The sequence below is a fragment of the Mycteria americana genome, chromosome 3, assembly GCF_035582795.1.
Source record: "Mycteria americana isolate JAX WOST 10 ecotype Jacksonville Zoo and Gardens chromosome 3, USCA_MyAme_1.0, whole genome shotgun sequence".
NCBI classification, from domain to species: Eukaryota; Metazoa; Chordata; class Aves; order Ciconiiformes; family Ciconiidae; genus Mycteria; species Mycteria americana.
Window position 1 is genome coordinate 36502549 of NC_134367.1, and position 26499 is coordinate 36529047.

At 35.0% G+C, this 26499-nt stretch overlaps 1 protein-coding gene across 4 annotated transcripts in view; it reads left to right on the top strand.

Moving 5' to 3' along the window:
* Positions 1-26499, top strand: part of MYO6 (myosin VI) — a 115522-nt gene that overhangs the window by 80627 nt on the left and 8396 nt on the right. For all 4 annotated transcript variants that reach the window (XM_075498231.1, XM_075498229.1, XM_075498230.1 and 1 more), the window contains exons 18-30: positions 572-745; positions 4448-4486; positions 6113-6206; positions 8269-8399; positions 8556-8633; positions 9573-9702; positions 10471-10561; positions 11830-11980; positions 13337-13545; positions 13920-13998; positions 16208-16368; positions 24144-24247; positions 25597-25728. In XM_075498231.1, the coding sequence (XP_075354346.1) occupies positions 572-745; positions 4448-4486; positions 6113-6206; positions 8269-8399; positions 8556-8633; positions 9573-9702; positions 10471-10561; positions 11830-11980; positions 13337-13545; positions 13920-13998; positions 16208-16368; positions 24144-24247; positions 25597-25728 (1573 nt within the window). The remainder of the gene's footprint in view (positions 1-571; positions 746-4447; positions 4487-6112; positions 6207-8268; positions 8400-8555; positions 8634-9572; positions 9703-10470; positions 10562-11829; positions 11981-13336; positions 13546-13919; positions 13999-16207; positions 16369-24143; positions 24248-25596; positions 25729-26499) is intronic.

Sequence of the window (26499 nt, forward strand, 5' to 3'; positions counted from 1 at the left end):
TCTTAACTTCTAAAAGTTAGTGAGCCAATTTAAATAAACCAGAGAGGTAAGGTTTGTAGGAAGGGACAATATCTTTTATTAAATCAACAGTTCTTAAATAGTCAGTACTATTAAAATAACCAATTTTCATTTCATTTTCCAAACTGTGTAGAGGCACCAATTAAAGTGTACATGTTAATTCCCGTTTCACAACAGATCTTAAGTAATATTACAAGCAGTGAAGAATTAAGCTTCTCAGAACTCCCAAGTTATGATGCGCTGAGTGCTGGAAATGGAAACAAGGAGGATAATCGTTGACAAAAACACAACTGATCTCTTAAAAGGCACTAAACCTTACCTTGGGTTTCATGATTCCAATATCCTTCAAATTTAAGAATATCTTTTCTCTCTGTCATTAGTTTTGTGTGTCCAGCTGAAAAGTTGTTTGAAATAATGTATGAATATTTACCCCACGTATTCTTGCTGATTTTTTAATTAAGTATATAACATTGTTTTCTTTAATTTTCTTTAAGACTTAAGTAACTGGGGCAGTGAAACAAATGTACTATTATTTTTTCGGTTGTCTTTTCAGATGCAATTTGTGGAAAAAAACAATGATGCTTTGCACATGTCTCTTGAATCTCTTATATGTGAATCCAAGGACAAGTTTGTTCGACAGCTATTTGAAACGAACACTAACAACAACAAGGATCCCAAACAAAAAGCTGGGAAACTTAGTTTCATCAGTGTGGGAAACAAATTCAAGGTAACATAATATAGCAAGGAATCTTATCTTCTTGTAATATTTGCCGCTTTTAAGTTACCTGAAATAAGTAGAACCTAAGGTTGGGAGAACTAGTGGTAACTTGAGATTCATACAAAGAAAATTTTGTTAAATAGGTGTTTTTTCTATTGAATTATAAGAAACCAGTATATTCAAGCTAAGTGCTATACGTTTCTGTCAAAAAGATGTTTCATAATAGTCCTTACAGAGATTATACAATAATTTTTAAGTCAGAATTTTGCAAAGCCCCATGGAAGTCTTTGTTCAAAAGGTTTAAAGTCTTGAGATCTAAACTTGAATTCTGTGGACTTTAAGGGCTTCTAAATGTGATTCTAAATGTGACAAAAGGTGTACTTCTACCTTAATTGTGCATTCGAGAAGATGTATCAATTGGCTACAGTTTGCCATTCTCAAAATTCAATACCTAACCTAACCACTGTTTTTCCTCTTCTAAAATACAAAGATAGTCATGGCTTTCACAGAAAGATGTTCATTGTGCTGAATGTTTCCTTTCTCGATACCTGAATCTGATGCTTCTCCTCATTTTCTCCTTTCTTCTGCTTGTTGTAAAGCTGACCTTCAAACCTTGTCTTCTCCAAATGTTTTCTGCATCCTTTTCTCATTCAGCAGTTTTATTTTAGCTGGACTATTCCAGCTCAGGATGGCTAGAAAGAGAACTATAGGGGAGTTAAGAGATGAAAAGCAGGCACAACCATGGGCTGCAGGTAAATTTTTCAATCTCGTGGATTTACCGTTTGTAGAGCTGCTGCAATTTCAGCAAGAGCTCTTCTCAACACATCTGGGCCAGATCCAATGAAGGATTTGTATGCCTTCAAGTCAAGTGCCACAACTCTTTTGGTATGCTACCTTACCTAGGGCACCTAAAACCCCACATCGCGTTCCTAGCTATACTCCTTACACAGTCCCTGGGGAAAGCAGGTATCTTAGACAATCCAAAAACCTTCTTGTAGAGTGGGGCATTGCCAATAGCAGAAGAGCGTTTCTGCATTTCTGCTCCATGTCAAGGTTGAGTGCTGAATCAGGACTGCAAGATAAATTCCTTCTTGCATAATCCTGTCTTGTGGCTAGTGTTTAGAACTGTTCTCTAAAAACACAGGGGCTGAAGAAGAGGAAGGATATGGTAGCAGCACTTGCTTTTTGTATAGCAACAGTAATCTGCTTCAGGTCTATACTGTATTCAGTGTTTTATGTCTGCTGTATTTCCCGTAATGCCATGTTATTGGTCAATCTGACAAAGGGGATTCTCCTTATACCCTTCTGGAGATGGGTTGCTATGTAGCCAGAAATAAAATTTTGATGGGGCCAGGAAGAGTAGGAGACAGAGCATGACTTGTAAGGTAGTGGTTTTGGTATTTAACTGGGAATTGGGCAGCCTGCTCTCTTGGGTTTTGCTCTGATGATTATTTCCTCCTCCTTTTTATATAGTGGTTGTAGAATTAAACTGTAGCAATTGGTTTAATATAACATGCATGATCAGAAGGAAGACTGAAAAATGGAATTACATACAGATAAGCCATCTCCTGAGCAAACCCTGCAACCATGAGTCTATTGTAGGTGAAGCTAGGATCCGTTGTTTTTTGTAAGTGCATTTTCAAAATGGAACCAACTGTGGGATCTTTGAGATAGCTTCCACTTTCTTCCATCTGGGTTTTTAATTCCTCTTGGATTTAGCACCCCACATCAGTAGATGTGGACATGCGAATGATACCATTGTCCAAGGAGGGCTGAAGTGAAAAGCGAGGCATTTTTTAAGTTAAGCAGCAATTGAGTGGGGAACTTTTTGGATTGCCTTTTGGACTTTGATGTTCACCTCTGCACCTAGAACGTGAATAAAGTCCTCTTTGGATCTGGCCCATCAATCTATAATTCTTTCAATGTTTTCAAGTTTCATGGCATTTTGAATGTATGTGTTACTTCCAGTAATTCATTTAGTGTTACCTTCCCAGACACAACATGTGCTGCTGATGAACACTAATAGCCTTGAAAATTTAACTTCAGATGACATCAAAATAAGTTCTATTTTCTTAGTAGAAATTTCATCTCTTTAAGAATAAGAATTCTTAGCGTGTCAGTATGTAAGTCAGTCTCATTCTTCTAATTACATCAATTATTAGATGATGTTGCAGGGACTTCTCTTTATGAAATCCTTCACACATCCCTTCCTTATAACTAATTAAAATTAATTCTCATAAATCAGTTGAGGAAATAATGATTAATTAGTTCATCAGATTACTCAAGAATCTTTGGGATGATTTGACCATACTACAGTAATGATGGATTAAATTGTGATAATTCAAAGAGCAGTAGTTTTAGCAATATGTTTTATTCATATGATCATTTCATTAGTGAAATTTACCTGAGAATGGCTCTGGCTTATTTCTTGTCAAATCACAGAGTATAAGGAAGGGGTATTTTTCCTCTAGCAGAAATGTATTTTGTTGATGGAAATCAGGCTGTGCCTTCCAAAATTAAGCATTTCTCACTTAAGAAAATATAAAGATTATATTCAAGTAGAGATATAAAGTGTAAGTGAGAACTGAGCAGGAGGTTATTAGTGTTTGTCATGCCTCTTTTGGCACTCCTCTCTTTCTAACCATATCCATGATAAGTTAAAAAAAACCCAAACCAATTTTATCCACTGGAAGGATGACTGGCAGCTGTAGGTGATGGGTATTGCCCATTCAAATCTAGTTTCTTGGATTCAAGGTAATTGAAAGATCTGGTTAAAAAAAAATAGTCAAAAGTCAGATCCTTTCAATTTTGGTTCCAGTTCAGAAAATGAGGAATATGTTAGGACATACAGAATTTTGTCTTACTGTAGTCTATATACTTAGTGCTTGCTAGTAAACTAGAAAGGCTGGCACGGCAGTAATCTATGTGGTAAAACAGGGACATCTGTAAAGTAAAAGTATAGCTGTTTTCCTGATGTGGTTCTGGAATATTTTAAGTCCCTACCAATTACATTCAATAACAATTGTAACTCATTTTCCTTGATAGCCTTAAGATCTTGTAGACTTGACCCCAAAATAATCATAAGACTGTCGTCTTTTCTTATCACAGTATGTTTAAATTCAGCCTCAGTAAATGTGATTTTAAAATTATAGGCTGTTGTCATCAACGGAGAATTAAAAATTTGGAATTTTGGAATTAAAAATAGGTTATGCAGGTTCATTCACCTAAATGTTAAATTAGCTTCAAAAAAACCAAGAAAACCCTGAGCATATCTGTTTTCTGTGTTAATTATTTAACATACAAATATATGCTTGTTATAGATTAAATTTGGGCTTTCAGAAATTTTCACTGTTGTTTTTTTTTTTTTTTTAATTATTGCTGATCAGTTGCATTTTCTTTATAATTTTATTACATAGGCATTATTTCCTTTATCTTCCCAAATGGGCTTGCACCTTTTTTTTGATAACTATGTTGTAGTAACTAACTACTCCATACAGTATTGTTGTACAATTAAACACAAGCAATTTCCTCAGGACCATTCATGCACACTTGCATGAGTTTGTCTGTTAAAATTTGTGAACATTTAATTTATCAATTCTGTCTGATTTACTAACAATAAACATGCATGCAGTAATGCTATACCACTATTCTGTGTGTATATTTCTGTAGTTGTTATGGTAAGACTCTTGAAATACCTGTTTTCTTTTACAGACACAGTTAAATTTGCTTCTTGAGAAGCTTCACAGTACTGTAAGTATATATACAGATACAGGTTCATAATTTTCTGACATAAATCATAATCAATTATCTCAACAACATGTCTTACAATAAATGTGATAAGTAATTGCTTTAGCATTTGCAGTTAGATGGCACTTTTGAAACATCTTGCTGTGCAGGTGATGATTATTGAGTTACTTTAAAAAAAACCCAACCACCTTTAAAAAAGTTGTTGTAGAGTGAAAGTTACACGATTTGAGTAAACAACATGAAATCTGTCTGCGTTGCAATCTCCTTTTTTGTCGCTTTTATTTTCCTCCATTCACTCATTATCATTGATGACTAATTTGCAGAAGATTTAGAGATGTTATTTAGAAGTAAGGCAGATGATAATTTATTATTAATTACTGTTTTCAAATTCCATAAAGCCAGTAAAAATAATTCATTTCACTTTTGTGATAGGCTGTAAATGCACAGATGGTCAAAGAACCCAATTCCCCTAATGAGTATTTGCTAATTTAGCTGATGTAATTTGATAGTTTGTGGAATTCTCCATGTAGTTCAACACACCCATTTTTTTTTTTTTTTAGAACTTGTAGTTATAGCAACACATTCTAGTTTCTCTTGACTGCATGTTCTAACGAATTCTAGAGATGATGTTATGCTCTGTCAAAAAAAGAAAAAGGGGGAAAAACATGGGAAACAAATGGGACAGGTGCTGGAGTGTAGCCGACATCAAGATTTTACTCATGAGGCTGGTCTGAAAGAAAAATGATCTCTTTCACACAGAACACTCTGGAACTGAGACCCAGGCCAGTGAAAAAGTATGTAGCCAGGCTTGCTGTACTCTGAGTTTAGCTAACCCATGACTGAGGATGTATTGTTAATATAGAGCTCCCTTGGCAGGTGCTCTCTCTCACTCTCAGCTGAGAGATGGAAAGAGAGAGAAGACACTGCAAACCAGGAGTTATACTATGTTTTCTGAGTCCCAGTTGTGTTTTAGTATATAAGGTAGGTTATCATTAGCAGCCACCTGTTACAGGAAAATCTGAATAATTGGATGGTGTTTTGCAAAAATGTCATCCTTAATGAATGTGAAATGATCAGAGAAAGCAATGGTCAAAATTGTAGAGATAGCACGCATGGTGGCAAGAGAGGAGCAGACTGGTACAACATGGGGGAGGGGGAGAGTGAAGCCATGAGCCAAAAGAAACTGTAAAAAGTAAAAGTTAGAAGAAAGGAAGGTCAAGTTCATCTGGCATGAATCCAATGTCAGGAGGCTGGTAGCATGTTCACTGATGTGAACTCTGGAGAACTGAGGCATTTAGGTGATACGACTGTAGAAGATAATGAGGGTAGTAGAATCTAGACTGCTAAATCATAATTAGATTGTACTAATGTTAAGAAGAACAGTTGAGTGAAAAAAGCTGAGGATCCAATTAATAGCTTGAGCATTGAGATGAGTTACATCAAGACCAAGGCTAGGGTGCAAAACTGATACATGAGAGAAAAAGAATCTCAGCGTTTCTCTTTTAGAATACTATTATTTTGTATCTTTTTTTTTTTTTTTCTTCCCACCCATAATTCTTAAATGACTAACTGTTATTTCAGGAGGTTTAAAAATGTGTAGATTCTGCTAACTTCTTGTTTTGGTAATAGGGGTCTAGCTTTATTCGCTGTATCAAACCGAATTTAAAGATGACAAATCACCATTTTGAAGGAGGGCAGATCCTCTCTCAGCTTCAGTGTTCAGGTAATGTATACCTCTGATATTTTTCCCTTTCTTTATTACTTTGGGCATTATAGATTGACCTAAGTTTGAAATATGTGAGATGGAAGCAATATTTCCTTGTTTGAACTGTTGCTTTCTAGAAGGTAGCTTATTTATGCCTTACGAACAGTTATTTAGATTCTTAGTAACTTAGCTCTCATTTTAGTCAACAGAACCCTAGAAATAATTCATCTGAACAGCCATAAGGTCTCTTCTTTGCAAGAAGAGTTGATGTAATTTCTGTCGACTGCTTTTCCATTGATTGTAATGAGAGTTCAGACACCAGGTGCATATGTAAGAAGCTATGTAGCCATATATTGGTACATACATTTAGATTTCCTGACTTGGAGCTGAATCCTATCTCTCTGTGTTGCCCACAATGTTAATAGGTCAGCAGTTCAGTCCAGAACAATAGAATTCCTTTAAATTACTGTGGCAATTGAAGTGTTAGAAACTCCTGTGTGCATTTAGAGGCAGTCAGTATTAGCTGAGATATCTAATAATTGAAACACACCTTTATAGATTTGATTTTATAGATACTATGGTAGAGTTGAATTGTCTTGTTTTACTTCTTCAAAATTTCTTTATAACACTGTTAATTTGATTTGGAGCTGAACTTCCAACAAAGGCACTTCAGCATAGTCTTTCCTGTTGCTTTATATACTAGAGATTGCAATGCTGCATTTTCATTATTCTTGAAATGCTAGGCGCTTTCCAATTTTACAGCTTTATTTTAAAGAATAAGTATTAGCGGTTTTGCTCATGCCCCACTGAACAATGGAAGGAACTGCTTGCTTGGGAATTAGAGTGCTAGTATTGTCATTCTTCATAGGATATTTGTTCATGAGAGTACTTCGATATTTATTTTTTTCTGTTTTCTGTAATTTTTGTACTTTCAGTGGCTTGTGCTTAATTTTTTTCTCTTTTTGAAGTCAAGATACTTCCAGGTTCTGCAGCTGATGTTTTGACAAATCCACGTTTAACATGTCATGTTATCATCACAAAAGCTTAACTTTTCAGCAATTAGAATTCCATTAACATCATTAGCAGTAGGTTTCTTCAGGTTAACAGCATTTGGCATGTCAGAGAGGAAAAAATAACAAAAGAACGCCTCCCCCCCAGGCATCCCCCCAGTAATTGCAGTGTTTTACAGTAGTCTTACAAGCTCACTTTTCCATGTGCTCTTACTTTAGCAACAGCAAATGAGGCTTAATCTAGTAAAATAAAGTTATAATATGTAATGTTAAAAAAGCAAAATGTAATGCTATAAAGTCTTTTTTTGAAAAAGAAAGACTTAGTGTAAACAAATAAAATTTCCAAATATGCAAAAGATTAAGTTTAAAGACGGTAACCAGAAGTTAAAGGCTGACTTAGAAACTTATATGCAAAATCTGTTGATAGGGTTATGTAAAGTAGCAGGCAAAACCTGGTATGGCCTGTGCTGTGCTGCTTGAAGTAATTTGAACCTTTTACTGACTTTGTGCTTTACTGATGTCCTAGTTGCAGCCAAAATGTAGTGACAGCATTCGGGACATTAAAATTACATCTTAGCAGCTTATACCTACTACTGCAAGTACACGAAATGTTCTAGCACTGCAAATGTATTTGACACTGTATCTGTACCACATCTCACAAATATCAGTGACATGATGAAAAGAAAAGCATGGCTGGGCATTGGTTGTTGGGTTTTTTTGTTGTTGTTTTTTTTCCTTTAAAAATGAAAATGTCAAGTCTGCTAAAAAGAAAAAATATTTAGAAGAAATATTAGAAAAAAATTCTCTGCATGATTGGGTGTTGCTTACCTCTCAAATAGGGAGCGAATTATATGCACTCTTCTTATCTGTTCAGCATTAACTTTTTTTGTGAATGATCACATGATCGAGAAATGTTAGAGGCTGGATCAAGTCCCAGCCGAACTTTGTAGTTTAGTCTCTGAACCATTTTGTTGAGGCTTATGTCATAAACTACTGCTTATCATAAAAATTACTGCTTCATTTGCATTTTACTCATACCAACTTTTGTGCATGTGTTTCTATGAATCTAGGAATGGTGTCTGTTCTGGATTTGATGCAAGGTGGTTTCCCTTCACGAGCTTCATTTCATGAACTGTATAATATGTACAAGAAATACTTGCCTGAAAAATTGGCTCGACTGGATCCTAGGCTCTTTTGCAAGGTAAGAAATAAATTAATTCTTCTTCTCTATCATCCAGGACAGAAAATGTATTGGGGGGGGGGAGGGAGGGGAGGAGGGAGCTGTTTTTTGAACTTTTTTTTTTTTTTTTTTTTTTTTAAGGAGGCAGAATATAATCCTAACTTTTCTGTGTTTCAGGCACTATTTAAAGCCTTGGGACTGAATGAAAATGATTACAAATTTGGGTTAACCAAAGTGTTTTTTAGACCCGGCAAGGTAATGTTTCTCTTGGAGTTCATGAATGTGAATCTTAGAATAATTTCAGTTGGAAGGGACTTCTGAAGGTGACATTGTTCAACACACTGCTAAAAGTGTGGCCAACTTAAGGAAGGTTGCCCAGGGTTTTTTTTGTAAATACTGTTAATTTTCTGTGAAAAAAAATATATATATAACTGATATAATTGGTTTCATAGTCTTGTTGCCAATGCTGCTGTATTCCTTATGCAGTGTTTGTATTCCCAGATGTTCTACCAGTCACTTAAGACTTTTGTTGACTATTAAAAAGAGCAAGTCAGAGCAAAGGAAAAATATTTTCTAGTAAAATCTATTTATAGCTGAAGTCTCTTTCTGTGATTCTGAGCATCACTGCTGCTATGTAGAGAAAGGAGATGAAGTAGGGAGCTGTTGTGACTAGAAAAGGAAATTATTATAGTCCCAGAAGAATGTTCTTACTGTCATAATTACCAAAAAGGAGAAGTGCAGGATTTTCAGAAAAGGTTGCATTTAGTTGGACTCTTATACAAAGCTTAAAAACTGAGAAGTGCTTTCGGGGCTTTATTTTTTCCCAGATACAAAATTAGAGGTGTCTTGAAGTTGTGGAAGGCCAGAGTAAGTGTTCAGGATGTAGAGAAACAATTGATTTTTAAAAATTTTGGCAATAAATATTTTCAGTGATTAATACATGGTTGGATGATTAAAAATGCTAAGTGTTGCACATCAATTAAACAAACAAAAAGCCCCAGTAGTCATTTCTGTTATCATTAAAGAATAAAGTGATGCCACACATACCTGCTCACTTGAATTAATTGAAAGCTGATATAATGATGACATACAGTTTACATTAAAAATATTTAACCTTTTTAACTCAGTGAGCTCTTAAATAATAATGTCTAACACTCTCTGTTCTCATTTGTAAAACTTTTTTTTTCAATTTAGTTTGCAGAGTTTGATCAGATAATGAAGTCTGATCCAGATCACTTAGCAGAGCTAGTTAAACGAGTGAATCGCTGGCTTATCTGCAGTCGTTGGAAAAAAGTTCAATGGTGTTCTCTCTCAGTGATTAAATGTATGTATTTTATGTTTTATTAAATAAAAATGTTTGTTAAAAATATAGCAAAGCAATTATCACTTTGAAATGTGGCTATGGACATGTATAGCAGATGGTTATATACTAAAGTCTGAGTAACTGCTTTCAAGGATGGTGAGGTTTTTTTTTTTATGCTTTATGTTAGGTACATATAGGGGGGCTTAGAGCAGAGGTTTTTGAAAGTGGGGCATACAGCCCACCACCATTCTCCTGTGTCCAGTCTGCTTGGGTGCTTACTGAAGCCTGGGTAAACACCTGCACAGAAATAATTATCTATCACAGGTCTTGCGGAGAAGAGACTTCTACATCAGCAGGACAGAACAGTAGTTAACTCTCAGCTGACAACATGGAGTCATTTAGTTCTGGGAAATGCCTGCACAGAGGTTGTCATCTCTGGACAGAAAGTGTGTGTTTGAAAGCACTGACATGAATTACGAGGCAAACATCACTCCAGCAATTACTGCTCATCAGCAAATAAGTGCCTAGCACTACTGACAGTGTGGCACTATTGGGAGGGTGCACATGCTTACTTCTTTCTGTTTGTTTTGGGTCAGAGCCTCTATGCCTGTCTCAGGATTGTGAATTCTGTTGTCTGCTGTGTCTTAAGTATTGTGGTTCCAGTATAGACCTAGCTCTCAAGCACATGTAGTCTACATACAGTTTTGAGCCATCAAGTGTGTGAGTAATATAGGAGTTGCGTTAAATTGTATAAACCATTGAGACTCAGTATCTTCTGTGTGTTTACAGTGAAAAATAAGATAAAATATCGAGCCAGTGCCTGCATTAAAATACAAAAGACTATTCGTATGTGGCTTTGCAAGAGAAAGCACAAACCACGGTAAGAGGATATTCCTTGGTTGAAGAAAATGGATTTTTAATAATATTTTCTTGTGAAGGTAGAGAGGAGATTTACTATGCTTAACTAAATATATTGAAGTCATAGAATGATGCTAAGTACGACTGAAAGAGACTTTGAGAGGTGCCCTGTTCCTCCTCTCTTTCCCAAGGATGAATAGACTAAATCTGAACCTTTCCTGAGAGATGTTTGTTTAGCTCTTTGTTCATAAAATCCTTCAGTGATAGCCTAGTTAGAAATCCTTAGTTAAGTCTCTCCAAATGAAATTTAAGCTAATTCATTTTTGTCCTTTACCCATTCACACCTTCCTTTATAGCCTCCCCTCCCCTTTCTTTTTTATCTTAAAAATAATTGTGTGTTCTGTCTGTCTTGTCTCCTCTTGAAATTAAGTAATTTCATTAGCTTTAATCTGACTGCATGGAATACTGATGGAAAAAACACTTCGATCATTAAGCTCTGCTGACACCTTTTTGCTCTTTGATAGAGATCCAACTCTGTTCTTTAATAATGGGGTTCTTATAAAATATTTTCTTTTACATCATTTGATAGTTATGTTTCATTTTGTACCTTGGCATTTCTGACCATGTCCCTATATTTTTAAGCTGTTCTGTACTCATCTTTAATGATTTGATTTAGTTTCTACTTTTTGTGTGTTGTTTTCCTGAATCCCAGTTCAGTGATTTCTTTCTAGGAAGACTGTCTCTGCAGAGTTGTAACTTGTATGTGTAGCCTTCAGTATTGGTTCTTCAAAAAGCTCCAAGTTTTCCTGAACTCTTCTTTTCCCCAGACTCTTTTTTTTTTTTTTTTTTTTTTTTTTCCTCCCTGTGGGGTCTAATGACTGGGTTCCCTGCTGTGCAGTTAAGTTTTATCTGATTCAGTCCCATTTATTGCTCTTTGAGTAAGGGGTGCAACTCAACCTTTATCTACTCCAGTCAAAATCCTCTAGTGAGTACTAATGATTTGTTACTGAAAAAACCCCAAACCCCACATTAATTCTCAAAATAAAAATGCATTTTTCCGTTTTGAGTTACCACTGGCTAATCAGTTTTAATTACTGTTTGCAAAAGGCTCCATTGCTTAGTTACTTCATGTGATAATGTTTGAATTTCAAAAAAAGAGGGTGAATTTTATCAGAAGGCATAACTTGTCTCCTCTGTCTGCCTCTTTAATGTGAGTGATTAGTGATAGTTTTAAAAATATCACCTTGTAAAAACATCTCAAGATACAAATACACTGTCTTACCTTCATAGCATTGATGGCCTGGTAAAAGTGCGTACGCTGAAGAAGAGACTTGATAAATTTAATGAAGTAGTAAGTGCTCTGAAGGAGGGGAAGGCAGAGACAAGCAAGCAGGTCAAGGAGCTGGAGTATTCTATTGATGCTTCAATGACCAAAATTAAGGTAGGATAATAATCAGAGAAATAGTTTCTTATTACTGGAGTCTTTTAAAAACTTAATCTAAAGTAGAAGGCCAATGTATTTTTCTTAATAGAAAAGACATTTTAATATAGAGGTCTTAATTTTCAGAGGCACTGGGTAAATCCTGTTTAAAATTATTTGTGAATGTAACTGAAGTGAATCCTGAAACTGGGTGCATACATCTAGACTTTGGTATTATTATCTGTGTTTCAAAATCGGCACTGGAGAATTTAAAGAAGAATGCATGTTGATATTGTGAGACAAGTGTTGTTAATAATTTGCTTGTTGCTTTTATTATTGGAAAAATGCAAAATTAGCAATATTTTAAATTAATCAGGGCTGAAACGTATAAGCATTTATCACAGAGTGAAGAGATTTATATTCCAGTTGCAAGTTTTTTTCCAGACTTGGTAGTAAAGAGAATTCAGCTTACTGATTATGCTTCAGGGACTGTAGTTCTCCATTTCTTACCACAAGAGCACACAGACAAAATGAAAGCACACCGGGATTTATTAATGTTAGAAAAAATTTGATGTGTTGAATTCTTGTTTCATACAATGTTATAGCTTTCTTAGTGTAAGATTCTTCTATTTAAAATCACAGTTGAAAAGATGAGTTAACCTGTCAGCTTATGATTTTCCTTTCTAATAAAAATAAGATACATGATACACCCTCAGAAAAGGTCAGCAAACACCCTGTATCGCAGTTTTATTAGTATACATCAATGTGAATTATAAAAAGAAATTAAATTGTAGCTATCGATGAGGTTTGAAAACACATGTAGCAAAGGCTATTGTTTTTAAGTATTTTCAACCTGTTATTTCCTACTAATTCCTACTTTTTAAAAAAAGTTAGTCACAGCATGGTCCAATATTTTTTCTGAGTGCTAGCACACATAGGAAGAGAAACTATTCTGTGCTATGACATAAAAGGCAGAGCTGTAAATAACTACTATAGAAGCTAAGAACACGACACAAAATGCACATAGGAGGTCCTTAGTTTTCATCTCAGCATGGTAAGAAGTAATTTCTGTTGCTTAAAACTGCAAGGTTTAAAAAACGAAGGCGTGTTTTAAAGGGAAGTCATGTTTCATTTCAGTGATAAAATGGAGATTACTTTGTATGGTTTTATACGAGAGAGGAGAGTAATGGATCCCCAGGATTTTAGGAAGGAAGGGAATGATGTGTTCAAGCTCCTCCCCCACCCTGAAGCATATATATAATTTAATTATACTGCTCAATGCTCTCATTTCACTTAATATTTTTTCAATATACATTTTTTAAAAGTGAATTACAAAGGTAAAGGAATAGCATTCTCTCTTATTATTTCATTTTACAGACCACTATAATGACTAGGGAACAGATACAGAATGAATATGACGCTCTAGTTAGAAGCTCAGAGCAGCTTCTGAGTGCACTGCAAAAGAAGAAACAGCAAGAGGAGGAAGCAGAGAGGCTAAGACGCATCCAGGAGGAAATGGAAAAAGAAAGAAAGAGACGTGAAGAGGAAGAACAACAACGAAGGAAGGAAGAAGAAGAAAGACGTCTGTGAGTCTTGAATAAGTTGCTGGTTATAGAATGAGAAAAAAATAGGAAGGGCACTTTAATGAGTTTGGTTTTAATACTCCTACGCTCAAAGAGAGTCACTTGGATTGTACTCCTGGCGCGCTCTGCAGTGTTAAAACATTTCCAGTGATTGACAAGGTTAAGTGTAGTCAGAATAGAGTATGGAAGAAATTATATGATGCAGCTGGAAATACAGGTAGACTTTGAAAGTTTCTTGACTTTACATGTAGTGTCCTGTCATCAGGACTGTGCTGACTTCTGGATTATCATGCAATTTTATGGAAGATGCTTTCATATCTCTTGTTCATTTGCATCGTAATAACATGTTTTCATTTCCTCCTCCTCTTTTGTAATAGGAAATCTGAGATTGAGGCAAAGAGAAAACAGGAAGAGGAAGAGAGGAAAAAGAGGGAAGAGGAGGAAAAGCGTATTCAGGTAATGTTTGAGCTTGTGTGGGGGTTTTGGTTTGCTTGTTTTTGTTGTTGCTGGGGTTTTTTGGATTTTTTTTTTTTTTTTAAATCTTTTTCGCAGCTTAGGTTGTCCACTGAGTCTAACGGCTTCATTTTATAAATGTGTGTCTCAAAGTCATTCAGCAGTGTTGCTTTAGTAGTAAACGTAGGCAAAAATCATGATTAGGGCATCCCAAGACAGAGCACCTATTCCTAGTCCACTTGCAAGTTCAGGTCTTCTGACTAGAGGTGCATTTGTTTTTTAAGGATTTTTAAAGTTAAAAATACACAACACTGGAGAATCCTAGTTTAGCCTTCAAAGTTTTTGCAGATGTTCCATGTCAGGCCCAAGTTTGGCACTCTTTTACTAGAAGTCACATCTGGGCTGAAGCTGTGTCATGTACCAGCTTAACCGTAAACACGTACAGAATATTGGTAATAATGAGAGGATACAGGACTGTCTGTAGTAGCCCCTTTGACTACATTCACGTAGAATAAATACATGCAGTTCTAACCCTGCTCTTCAACCCCACCCCCTTGATTCCTGACACTTCTTACTTACCCCGTCATGAACTCTCTCTCTGGAGTGTGTTTGGCCCCTAAACCCTTGTTTTCCTCTGTCTTGGAGATTGTCTGTGTGACCTGGGAGAGCAGTCTCAGAGAGAAAAAGCCTTTCTGTAGGGGCAGTTGTAGCAAGCACAAGGCAGCGGTCACTGATGTTTACAGACTCTTTTAAGCCCTGTCCATGATTAATCAGAAGCAGAATTTTTCTCCTATATCTTGTTATCCCTCGAGTTAGCCTAGCACTGCCTGTCCTCCTTGCCTCTGCATACTCTTTTCTATCACTCTACCCTCGTTCCTGATAAACAAGTCTCTGGAACTAACAGAGAAATTATAGCCTAACCGATGAAAAATGAATCTTTCCTGTATTACTGGGTCTGTCACCTGTATCAGAATAATAAGCCCTACCAGCTTGCTGGAGATAAACATAAAAAGAGTAAGCTGCTATTTGGCTAGTCTCTAAATCATTGCTTGGAGACTATTGCAGATGTGCCTAGTGTTTTGTCAGAAATTCATAGGATAAGTTTCCATTCAGGGACAGTTTAAATGGATTAAACTTTGTCCACTGAGGAAGCAAGATGGACTGTTGCCAGAAGGTTTAAAAACTTGGTCTGCCAGCACTATGAGCATCTCTAGGGATTGTCTTTATGTTTCTTTGTTTCTGAGACGTGGATATCTGCAATGCAGAATGTAATTTACACTCGTACTTAGAAACGCTGTGTTTGGATACAAAGCACATACGTAATCCAGTAGGGTATTTCTTTCTTCTGCATGCAGTTAATTACTCATCTCTCCTTCTGGTGGTTGTTACTATCAGCTATTCTAAAATGGGATTCATAGGGTAAAGTCACTGGTCTTACTACACTGGTTTAGTGGTGCAAATTCATGATGATGAGTGGGAAGTGATTTTGTCTCCTTCAATGACTTTTGGGCACCAAGAAAGGCATTGCTAAGACTTGGCATGTATGACTTTCAGAAGTATGATTTAGATGGTCGCATTTTACTTACTCTGTGTGCAAGACCCTTTAGTTTTGCTCTGAAGTGGCAGTGTATCTGGATTGTTTCTGCGTTGCAGTAAGTCAGAATTTTACTATTTGCTTAAATTCAAAGCCAGATCAGGTCCACAGAGGATTCCAGTGTTGGTCTTGATCCCTTTTCAAAATGAACCACGGACCTATATGCACAGCAATGCCTGTTGCAAAGTCCTATAATGCCAAGTGCAGAGTATCAAGGGAGTTTGTGTTAGTGCTATGGAGGAGTAACCATATTGCTTTGTATCATCTGAGTTTTAATGATTCTAAAAACTTTTGAAGACTAATTTTCATAATAGTTAACAGAAAGCTTCATGTGTTTTTTAAATAAGGAATAATTGATTGACACTTTAATTTGAAAAGGTAGTACAAGTGGTGGACAACAATGACTTGATAAACTATATGTAAACCAAGATGCAGTCTGTAGCTGTTTTGTTTTTCTTGGGTCAAACTAAATACTAGTGCTGTTACTTTTTCAGTTCTGTAAATTTTGCATGTTTTGAAAGCTATAAGTATACTACTTGGCATATTTTTCTAATAATTTGCTTATGTAGCATTTTGGGTTTGATTGGCTAAGTTTAAAGGTGTGTTTTTATAAAACAGGCTGAAATTGAGGCTCAGCTAGCTAGAGAACGAGAAGAGGAAACCCAGCACCAGGCAGTTCTCGAACAGGAGCGTCGTGATCGTGAACTTGCAATGAGAATTGCCCAGAGTGAGGCAGAACTCATCAGTGATGAGGCTCAGCTCGATTTAGGATTGCGCAGGTATGGGGCTAAGTAGTTAAATTCCCCCCCTCCCCCGCCCTTTTTTTTTTCTCTTTCTCCTTCCTTCTTTCTCCTTCCTTCTTTCTCCTTCCTTCTTTCTCCTTCCTTCTTTCTCCTTCCTTCTTTCTCCTTCCTTCTTTCTCCTTCCTTCTTTCTCCTTCCTTCTTTCTCCTTCCTTCTTTCTCCTTCCTTCTTTCTCCTTCCTTCTTTCTCCTTCCTTCTTTCTCCTTCCTTCTTTCTCCTTCCTTCTTCCTCCCCCCCCTCCCCCTTTTTTCTTTTTGTTTTCCCCTTACTATACTGATCCCTTCGAGAATATGCTCCTGTTGGTTTTATGTATTTTTATGTTAATTAAATGGACCTTTTAAGTCAGTGTATTGGAATATTTTTCAAATTAACTTGTGAAATTTGTTAGATTGCTTTTGCTTAAAGACTTTGTCCATTTTGCGTCTTGCTACTTCAGTAATTTAGTAGGTGCTTGTGAATACAACTGCAGTTCTCTTTCTCTTTTTGAGTTCTGGCAAGGATGGTAACCAATCTAAATCATGATTTTTATGACTCATTTAAAGTAGTGAATTGAATTTCTTCAGTGGTAAGTAGTAATAAAATACACCCTTTCTGGTACTTGATAGTTCCAGTAGTATAGTGTGAATTTGTGTGTGGTTCTTTTTTAACAAGAAGCCCTCTTTGAATGCAGAAATAGTAGTCATTTCTGTATCCTGACTGGTAAGTTTTTTTTAAAGTGGAATGAATACATTTAACATAGATGGGTTTGAAAATTAAATGTTGTCTTAAACGTTTTGTTTTGTTTGAACTTTCTGATGTGTCACAAGAAGTGCTTGGCTTTTGGTGTACAGATCCACACTGCCTGCAAAGCAAGAGCTCTTCATGTGTAAAGGGTGATGCCTCAGAAATTTTATAGCCAGAAAATGTACATGTAATTAATTGATGTATTTTCTAACTTTGTTTCTTCCCTGGAAAGCAGCTTTAAGATGTGCTCTCTATGTAGTTCTCCTAAGGAGAAAAACAATTTGTGCTTCCCCCCCCCAGTTGATAGAGTTCTGATTTCAGATTACCCAGTTCAAATATGATCAAGATACATATATGATTTAATGAAGTTTTGCTGCCCAGCCAGGGCACTTTCTAAAAGGGTCTGTATGTTAATCAGCGTTCAGTGAAAAGCGAATTAGGGCTCTTGGCTTTCTGTTTCCATATCAAGAACACAGCAGTATTGGGAAAAGTTTAGGTGAGAATTTGGCATAAAGTCCGAGTAAAAATGGTACTTACTGGTCAAATTGCATATAGGGACCTATTAATGTGATCATGTCATTGGTGACTTCATTAGTACTTGTCTACTCAGTTTGTTGTTGAAAGAAGGGGGTGTAAGAAAATCCCGTGTTCCCATGGAATTTCAAGCTCCCACATGTGTTCTCTTTGCTACTCAAATTTTATCTAGATGTATACTTTTTTTTTTAATAACTGTATGCCTACATGAGATAGCTAGGTAACTTTTTTTTTGTCATCTACAATACTGGTTTTTAGATGCTTCCACTAAAATTATTGTGGTTTTGCCCTCAGTTATACAATAGCTCTCGTATTGTCTCAGATAAGACTTTAACGTGCTCAGTTGGATGTCCAAGTGCTTCACAGACAGCATTCTGGAGATTTTCATACTTTCCCTGTTTGAATTTTGGTGCAATACTTTGAAGGTAAACCCAAAGTGCCTCTAGTGTTGCAACCTGACAAACTTCTCTTAAATATGAAAGAAGGAAGGTGTTAGACAAGAGGGGCTCAGAGAATTAAAAAACTTCTCTGTCAGTGAAGTTCTAATCTCCACGGTGTTTCCTACTGCTCATGGGTGATGCTGGTATTTGTCTTCCTTGCGTAGTCCCAGAATGGATGATCAACTAACTGTTGTGATAGTTATGACTGCCAGTTTCTCTCCACTGTGTAACTAGTGGTAGGAGAATGAAGAGTCTTTTCTGAATGATTGGAAGGTGCAGAATGGTTTGAACAAGTTAACATAGCGATGTAAATCCTTTCTTGAACAAGATAATATATAAATCTAGAAAAAACTAGTAGAGAGATTTTTCTGCTTATATGAGATTTCTTTTTAGCTCATTAGCAGATTTTTTTCTTTCTGTTTCTGCAGTCCACTTCAAAGAGTTTTAAGCATGTCCAAAAATTCTTTTAATTTCACCTTTGATTTGATTTTGTTTTGGTTTGTTTAAAAACAAACTAAAATGTTCTCCAAACCCCACTATCTTCTACTGAAATCCAAGGGCAGCTTTCCACATAACTGCAGGAATTGGCTTAAAGGTAGAAACTGTGGGAATTCTTCTCTGAAATGAAAACTATTTATTGGTTTGCACAAAATATGTAATTTAATAATTTAAACATAAATTCTCAGGACTTATTTTAACGGATATAAATTAAAATTTTACTAGAGTCTAAGGACGTTTTATTCTGCCATCTTCTGGATTCAAGACTTGCATATTATCATATGATACACTGAAATCACTGTGACTTTTATGTATGTATATTTACCTTTTCTGCTAAATTTTGCTGTAGTAAGATAAAGCATGTATCACTCCATACTGGGTTCATGCTGTATACTAGTTCTACAGTATTTTCACACAATTTCATAAAAAATCGTTTCAAGTTTACAAGTTGGCATGAATAAAAGGGTATTCTCCATTGTGCTGTGCTACCTGTGGAGTGAAAATAGTAAGAACAAGGTGATTTTTATGTACCACTTTGAAGGAACTCTTGTATTTTGCTCATTTTTAAGGAACATGTGATACTTGCCTGTTGTCCTATTTGAAAATGGGTAGCCTCTACTTTATTTTTTTTCTCTTCAATACATTGCTGCATTCACCATTAGTTTTCCTAGATATTTAAAGGTTCATAAGTATTAGTAGTTTCTTTGAGAAATATACTCATTGGCTCCTGTCAAAGAAGAAAAGTTGTTTGTTTTGGCAGTAGATCCGGCATTTTTATTTTTGTGCTTATTCTGTGCTGGATATGCTGGACCTCTCCTAGCTTCATCCAATTTTATTATCATCCACAATTTGAAAGCATGTGGAATAAGGGATTTACTGCACCTAGGGGTAAATTAACAGAAGTGTTTAGTACTTAAGTAAAAAATCAGTTAAAAAATAGATACCTGTTTTCAACTGTGCCATATTTTTAATTTACGTGGCTTATTGAAACACATAGTATAGTATATAGCACCAAAATAAGCTAGACTCAGTGAAGGTGTTGTGAGTATATCTGTTCTGTGTATTGCGTTGGAACAATCTAAATAAGTTCTGATTTGTATCATACTCAATGCTACATGTCTGTACATGTGGGTCTTCAGTATGGCAGTTAGACTCAGTGTGTTTTCACAGCTTGCATGAAGAAGCTATTTGTCCTGTTCTGAGACCAGCTACATGAAGATTGCCGTTATTTCTTGTGATATGCTTATCCAGGCATAAAATATATCGGTAGCATGTCTCAAAATCTTTGATTTTGAAAGATGGGTTGGGGGGGTAGAAAGGGTGGGGGAAGTTTTTGCTTGTACATTTTTTCCAGATTACCTTAATTTAACTTTTTAAAAATAATTTCACACTCATGATTGAATGAGAAAGGTGAAGAAAAAAGATCTATATAATCCTGTTTCTCAGTTAAAAAAAAAATAATCCTAAAATGGTAAATAAGATGTGAGAGAGCAGGAAATACTATGACCCACCTTTTCCCACTTCAGTTATTAGAAAGGTAACTAGGAAGTAGTCTATCTAACATAAATATCTTCTATTTGCAGAGCCAATGGAACAAAGCTGCAAATGACTGCGTATGGCATTTTTCCCATTTGAATGCTCTAATAGAAAAAAAAGCAACACTAATTAATTCAAAGGAAATTGATACTGTCCTACACTAATTAATTCAAAGGAAATTGATATTGTCCTCTTATTAACTAATGCCCCATAATAATCTTTATTAGCATGCATCTGTAAACTTTAAATCAGTTTGTAATACCTTATATCCACTACTTTGCTTATGTCTAATAAACAAGTTAATAATCTAATATACCTAATAATATCTACTTAAAGATGATTATATAATCAGTGTAAACTCTTTCACATACAATCCATTTTTCACTGCCCTGGGTGATTTATTGCTCTTTACAGAATCAGGACAGTATATATACATGAGAATGGAAATTATTTAAAATAAGTAGCCATATTTTTTTTGTGCACTTGCATTAGCTTCAGTTTGGTTGGCAAGAGACTATCACAATTATAAAGGCTGTTTTTATATTAATATGTTTGGTTTATGCTTATTTATCAATTTTCTTATAGGGAACAAATGGCCACAGAAATGTCAGAAATATTGTCTAGGTAGGTGAGAAGACATCACCAAATGATTCAATCATTTTATAAAAAGAAATCACACATGAAATGGGTTGAACTATTATGGAATGAAAAATAATGGAATCTGGGTTTGGTTTTTTTTAAGTGCTAAGCAGATAAGTAAATTATTTCTTTCAGATAAATTTCCTTTATCAACACCTTTTTTCCAGCAATTATTTTTCTGCTATTTTAATTTATTATATAAAAAAAAGAATAAGAATAGTTCACATACCTTGGTATTTTGTGTAATTTTGATAATGTTCCTCCACCTTTCTTCTCTTTTCACCTTTCTTGTAATGATAATAGAAAACTAGGCTCCACATCTTTCGGAGGAGGATTTCTACAGATTCAATACAGAGTTAATGAAGTTATTTAATGTTAATGTAACTGTTAGTGCTTTTAATAAGAAAATATTCTAGTTACAATTCCCTTCAAATAAAAGCAGTTTTGAAAATTACCATGTTAAAAGGATATTAAAACCCTTCTTAAGACATCTAAACAAAATCCCCTTCTGAGATTTCTTGAATGCTAATGCAAGATTTTATGCACAATGCAGGAGGAAAGGAGAATGCAGGTTTATATCTGAATACAATTCTACTGTAACAGTCTCATACCAGTTTGTGTTAGAATACTAATTCTCTGTTGAAAGAAATTGTTATCATGTCCTCCATATCAGTGAGTAATTAGAAAGTGTTTTGTGCAACTTGAGGACAAAAATAACCTTTTGACATTCATTTTCTGAAGCTCACAGAAGAAGCAAAATTTCTTAAGAGTTTTAAAAAGCAAATCTGTTGTTAGAGAAGCTACTATGCTGTGTATATATAGCCTGAAGATGATTGGTCTTGCATGATTGATGGGTTTTCTAGTTGTAGCATTGATAATTGGGAACACAGCTGTTAACTAAATTTGTTTCTTGCAGTGGCATTTTAAGAATAGAAATAAATAATGTTGTGTGTAATTAAGTTAGCATGTGAATTTAGATGGCTAGATTATATTGCATATATTGACATAGTTCCAGTGACAATGTCCAATTCTTAATGTGCAAAAACACAAAACTTTGGGGCAAAATCAGAGGCTCTGTGTTTTGGTTGAATTCAAAATGCAATACTTCTTACTGCACGCTTGTTTAACTAAATTTTTTTCACTTTTCATATACTGGAAGTTTTTGACTTGAGGCTGGTTTTTTAAGTCTAAAAATACTGTTTATGGTACATAACTTTGTCAGATTGAGCAGCGAAGACTGATTGTCAAGTATGATGCTCTTCTTACTGCCAGACTGCTACGCTTAAAGTCATGTAGAAAACAGAAGAGTGATCTGCAGAGTAGTACTGTAATGGAAAGGCTAAGCCATTCAATTGGATTAGCTTTCTTAAAGATTACTAGTTTAACCAGAGATCTTACAGCCTAGTTCTGCTGCTCTAAATTATGTAGCAAACTCTTAGAGTGGTGGGTAGTATTGCTAATTAAGGAAAATCCTTAGGATTTGTCAAATTACATTCAAGAAGGTTAGACACCAGGCAACGGAAATTAAATTTAGCAGCAAGCCTTTAATGTCCTACAGGTATGCCAGTGATAAAAAAAAAAAATTAAAATATATATTTTGAAGGAAACTGTCTGTCTAATGATTTGTTTCACACTTACGAGTAGTGCTAAGGGTGAGGAAAAGCTCCTGTCCCTCAGCTATGTACTGATTAAGTCAGAAGTCATTTTTTATATCAGACTTCTCACATACCATAACTGGAAGCTGTGTGTTGACTCAGATTAGTAGTATGAGTAGGCATAATTAAGCTGATGCTGCAATAAACAGTAAGATTCTGTAGTTTTAATTACATTTGAAGAGATAGTTCAGTTGCTATTAAGAAGAACATTTGGTTAAACAGATTGTTTTATTCTATGAAACTTAAAAATAAATTGCATTCGATATCTCTCCTTTCAGAACTGCTATCTCTACATAGAGAAATTTTTCAAAGAAAATGTATTTATAACCTATTAAGTAAAAAGGGAAAATAACATAAAACTTCATATTCCCATGAGACCTTTATGGAAAAATAAACTTTATTTATAATCCAGTGAATATTATTTTACTGTAATAATGTAACAGTTCCACAAAGGTATTGCTGCACAAACAGACTTTAACTGAAAAGGGCTGGTTTCTTCTGTTTTTCTCTCTTGTGATTTTTTTAAGTGACATATTGCATCAAGTATTTTGCTACCCTGTTAAAGATCTAGTTTATTCTGAACAAATCCTCTCGGATCCTGAAAGATAAATTCCGTTTGCCTCATGTTCTTAGTCATGGGCATTAGCAGAGGTTGGTAAAATCATGTGTCTGTTCCTGAATTCCTTAGTGTTTAAAAAGTATTCTGATCGTCACTGAATGCTGGAGTGTTTTGAACTTAGTTTATATCCAAATAATTCATGGGAAGTTTGCCATTCCTAAGGGAGAGTTGTTCCACTTATTATCCATACCATTTTTAAGGAAAAAAAAAATTTTTTTTCAGGGTTATCTTTAAACATATACATGTAATGTTTGTTTATGTGTTACATGGATAACCTTATACATACTGTTAAAGATGATGGAATTTTACTAATAATTTCTCACTTGCATTTGCTGTTGACTTTACTACATACTACCTACATGATGAATACCTTTTGCCTTTGAAAAACAGTTTCTAGATGAGTCTTTTTATACGCATACCCTTTCTTCTAAGAGTGGTCTTTTTTTCCTTGGTATCTCTTAATGATCCACCCCCCACCCCTCCCACCCCCCGAATAAATATTGCTGTTCTCAGACAGCCACTATACAATTAATATAGAATTAATTTGATTTCTTCTCTCAAATTAGACTTTTGTCAAAGACATGGAATATTTTCTCTAGTCTTTGAATAAGGATTTTGTCCTAATCCAGTTTTAAACAGAGGAGAAAATGCCTTTTCTCCCTTCTCCTTGTCTACTTCAGAAATATTTTTCCTTGTCTGACTTTCAAATGGAACTAAAAATTTATATGGCCACTCTTTGTTGTCTGTATTCTACATCTTGACCAGTATCAAGAAAAATGTACATCAGCATGGGGTGAGGTATGCATGAATAGAATATGTGTCTATTCACACATAAGTGCTAACTGTTAATGACAATTCCTTTTAATCTCTAGACAACCAATCAGGTTATTATATGATTTTGGATGTAAAAGATGCTTTCACTTTTTCTTAATCATTTAAACATCTTGAAAATAATGTGGTACTTTGCCTTTGAATTCAGTCCCTCTGCTGCTGATTTTCATTGTAATAAGTGTGCTGCATTGTCAGTTGTGGGATCTGTTCCTCCTGTTGTAACGATTCCTGTTCATACTTGGAAAAATACATATATATTTTTTTTAATAATTGTAGGGGTCCTTCAGTTCAAGCCACGAAAGCTGCTGCTGGTACTAAGAAGCATGATCTCAGTAAGTGGAAATATGCAGAGCTTCGCGATACAATCAATACATCCTGTGGTAAGTTGGGGTTTTTTTTCTGATTTGAGAAAGAAGTCAAGTTGTAGTTGTATGAAAGGTGCCACTTTCTTCCTGTGACAAAGATAAAAACTTGCTCATGAGTTTATTCAGGTTTTAATGAATGTCAAATTAATTTTAAAAAGTTCTATTACGCTAAAGAGAACAGTGAACTGAGCTATTTCCATATTGAGGAAACAGAATTTCCTTTGTTACCTCCTTTACTGATTATATATTTATGATGTTAAACTGCTTGGGCCATAAAATACATGTTATAATTTCGTAATTAAATTGTCTCAGTTTTATGTATTTCCACAAAGGGAATAATAGTTATTACGCTTTACCTAGAATTTGCATGTTCTAAGAAATTTTTTGCTATCACTTCTTGCTGTAACCAAATCACAAAAAAGCAAATATGTCATGTAAAGCACAGCATAAAATATTTTCTGTCTTAGGTGTTCAGATTATTCTTTAATTTTCAAAATGTCTGACTTCATTTGGGAAGCTCACAGTTGGGACATTAATTACTTTTCCCCCAATGTATGAAGATAGAAACAGATAAGAATTATTCCTTTATTAAATATTTCTGTTTCTTCCTGCTTCTGATTGAAAGCAGTTGGTTAATTTCTGATTTAAGGTAACTCAGATTTTTTCCCTGGATGTAGAAATTGGAAACAAACCCATTCTGTCTACTTGTATTTAAAACCCAAAGTTAGCTCCAAATTCTAACTGTGTCTCTATTAATAGTTTTTACATATGTAAGACTGGAGCAATGTTTTCAGCTGAATAGGTGGTGCAGTAATACATGGTGCTAATGTGTGTTCATCCCTAGTGAAGCCAGTTTGGATAATCTTAGGTGACTAATAAAAAAACCCTTGCAATCATTCAGTCTCTTAGTATCATGAAATTCAGCAAAATTAAAATATATTTAATAAAGTGGAAAAAGAACCTAGATCTGAGCAGTCAAATTGCTGATTTTTTTCAGTTGCAGAGATAAAGTGCAGCGATGAAATTTTATCTGTTTCTGTACTGCTTGGTTTGTGATAATGTCAACAGACATATTTAACAAAATGAAAATTTTATTTGTAGCATTTCACTGCTCCAAATCTCACAGTAGAACAACTACTTTGGGGGCTGCCATTCTTCTAAAGGAGAAAAGGATATATAGCACTCTAAGGATCTTTCTGGGCCATAAAATACAGGCCCTGTTGCTGCAGAGAATGAGGATTTATTGTATTATAACATATTAGTGTTGCAAACTGATCTAAAATTATGTACCTATCAATATAGAAGAGCATTTCATAAATAGTTTTTCTGATTTTTCTCACTCCTCCCTTCCTTCCTCGAGACAGATATTGAACTGTTGGCGGCTTGCAGAGAAGAGTTTCACAGAAGGCTAAAGGTATATCATGCTTGGAAATCCAAGAATAAGAAACGCAATGCAGAAACAGAACAGCGTGCTCCCAAATCGGTCACAGACTATGGTGAGGAGAGATAATTTTTTGTTTATAATAATTTTGGTGACAGTATTCTAAATAAAACATTCTAGAATGAATTTTGGTTTTGCTAGGTTGAAGGAAATTCTTGGGGTTTTTAGAGTATTTTTATATTGGTTTAAGGTATATATTTTGAAAAGATTGTAACTGGCAAATACTTTGCAGAAAGTAGAATACTTTCAGGAGACCCAGATACATGTACCGAATAGCTCTCCCTAAAACCTTTTCTCATACCAACTCACATCTGTTAAAAATAGTTCTTGATTTGGTGTTGCAGTTGCTGGCATTTTTGCTAAATGTTCATCGCTGTACTACTTAAGACTAAGGAAGATAATTTTCCATTTATGAAACTGGTTTGCATTTTGAGACTTTTGAGACTTTGGTTTTAAGGTTGTTCATACTAGTTCTGACCTCTGCAATTACAAATGTTGCTTTCTGAGAGTAGTTAGTGACAGTTCAGAACAGAGAATTAAGCATAGAATAGAGATTCTAAAAATAGTTCTCAAATAGTCCATCTATCAGAGTGTGATAGAGCATGTGATTTTTTTTTTTTTTGGTGTTATAAAAAACAAGATTGGAAGGAATCATGCTCTGTTATGTAATTTGCTATTACATTTGGGGTCCAGACAAAAAAAGTGTTGGTGATAAGGGTTTTTTTTCTCATGCCTTTATTCTTTCATAAGATACAGATATACAGACATAGATGTAGGTACTTTCAAAAAGTGCTAATAGCTTCCTCATTTACATTATGGTAAGACA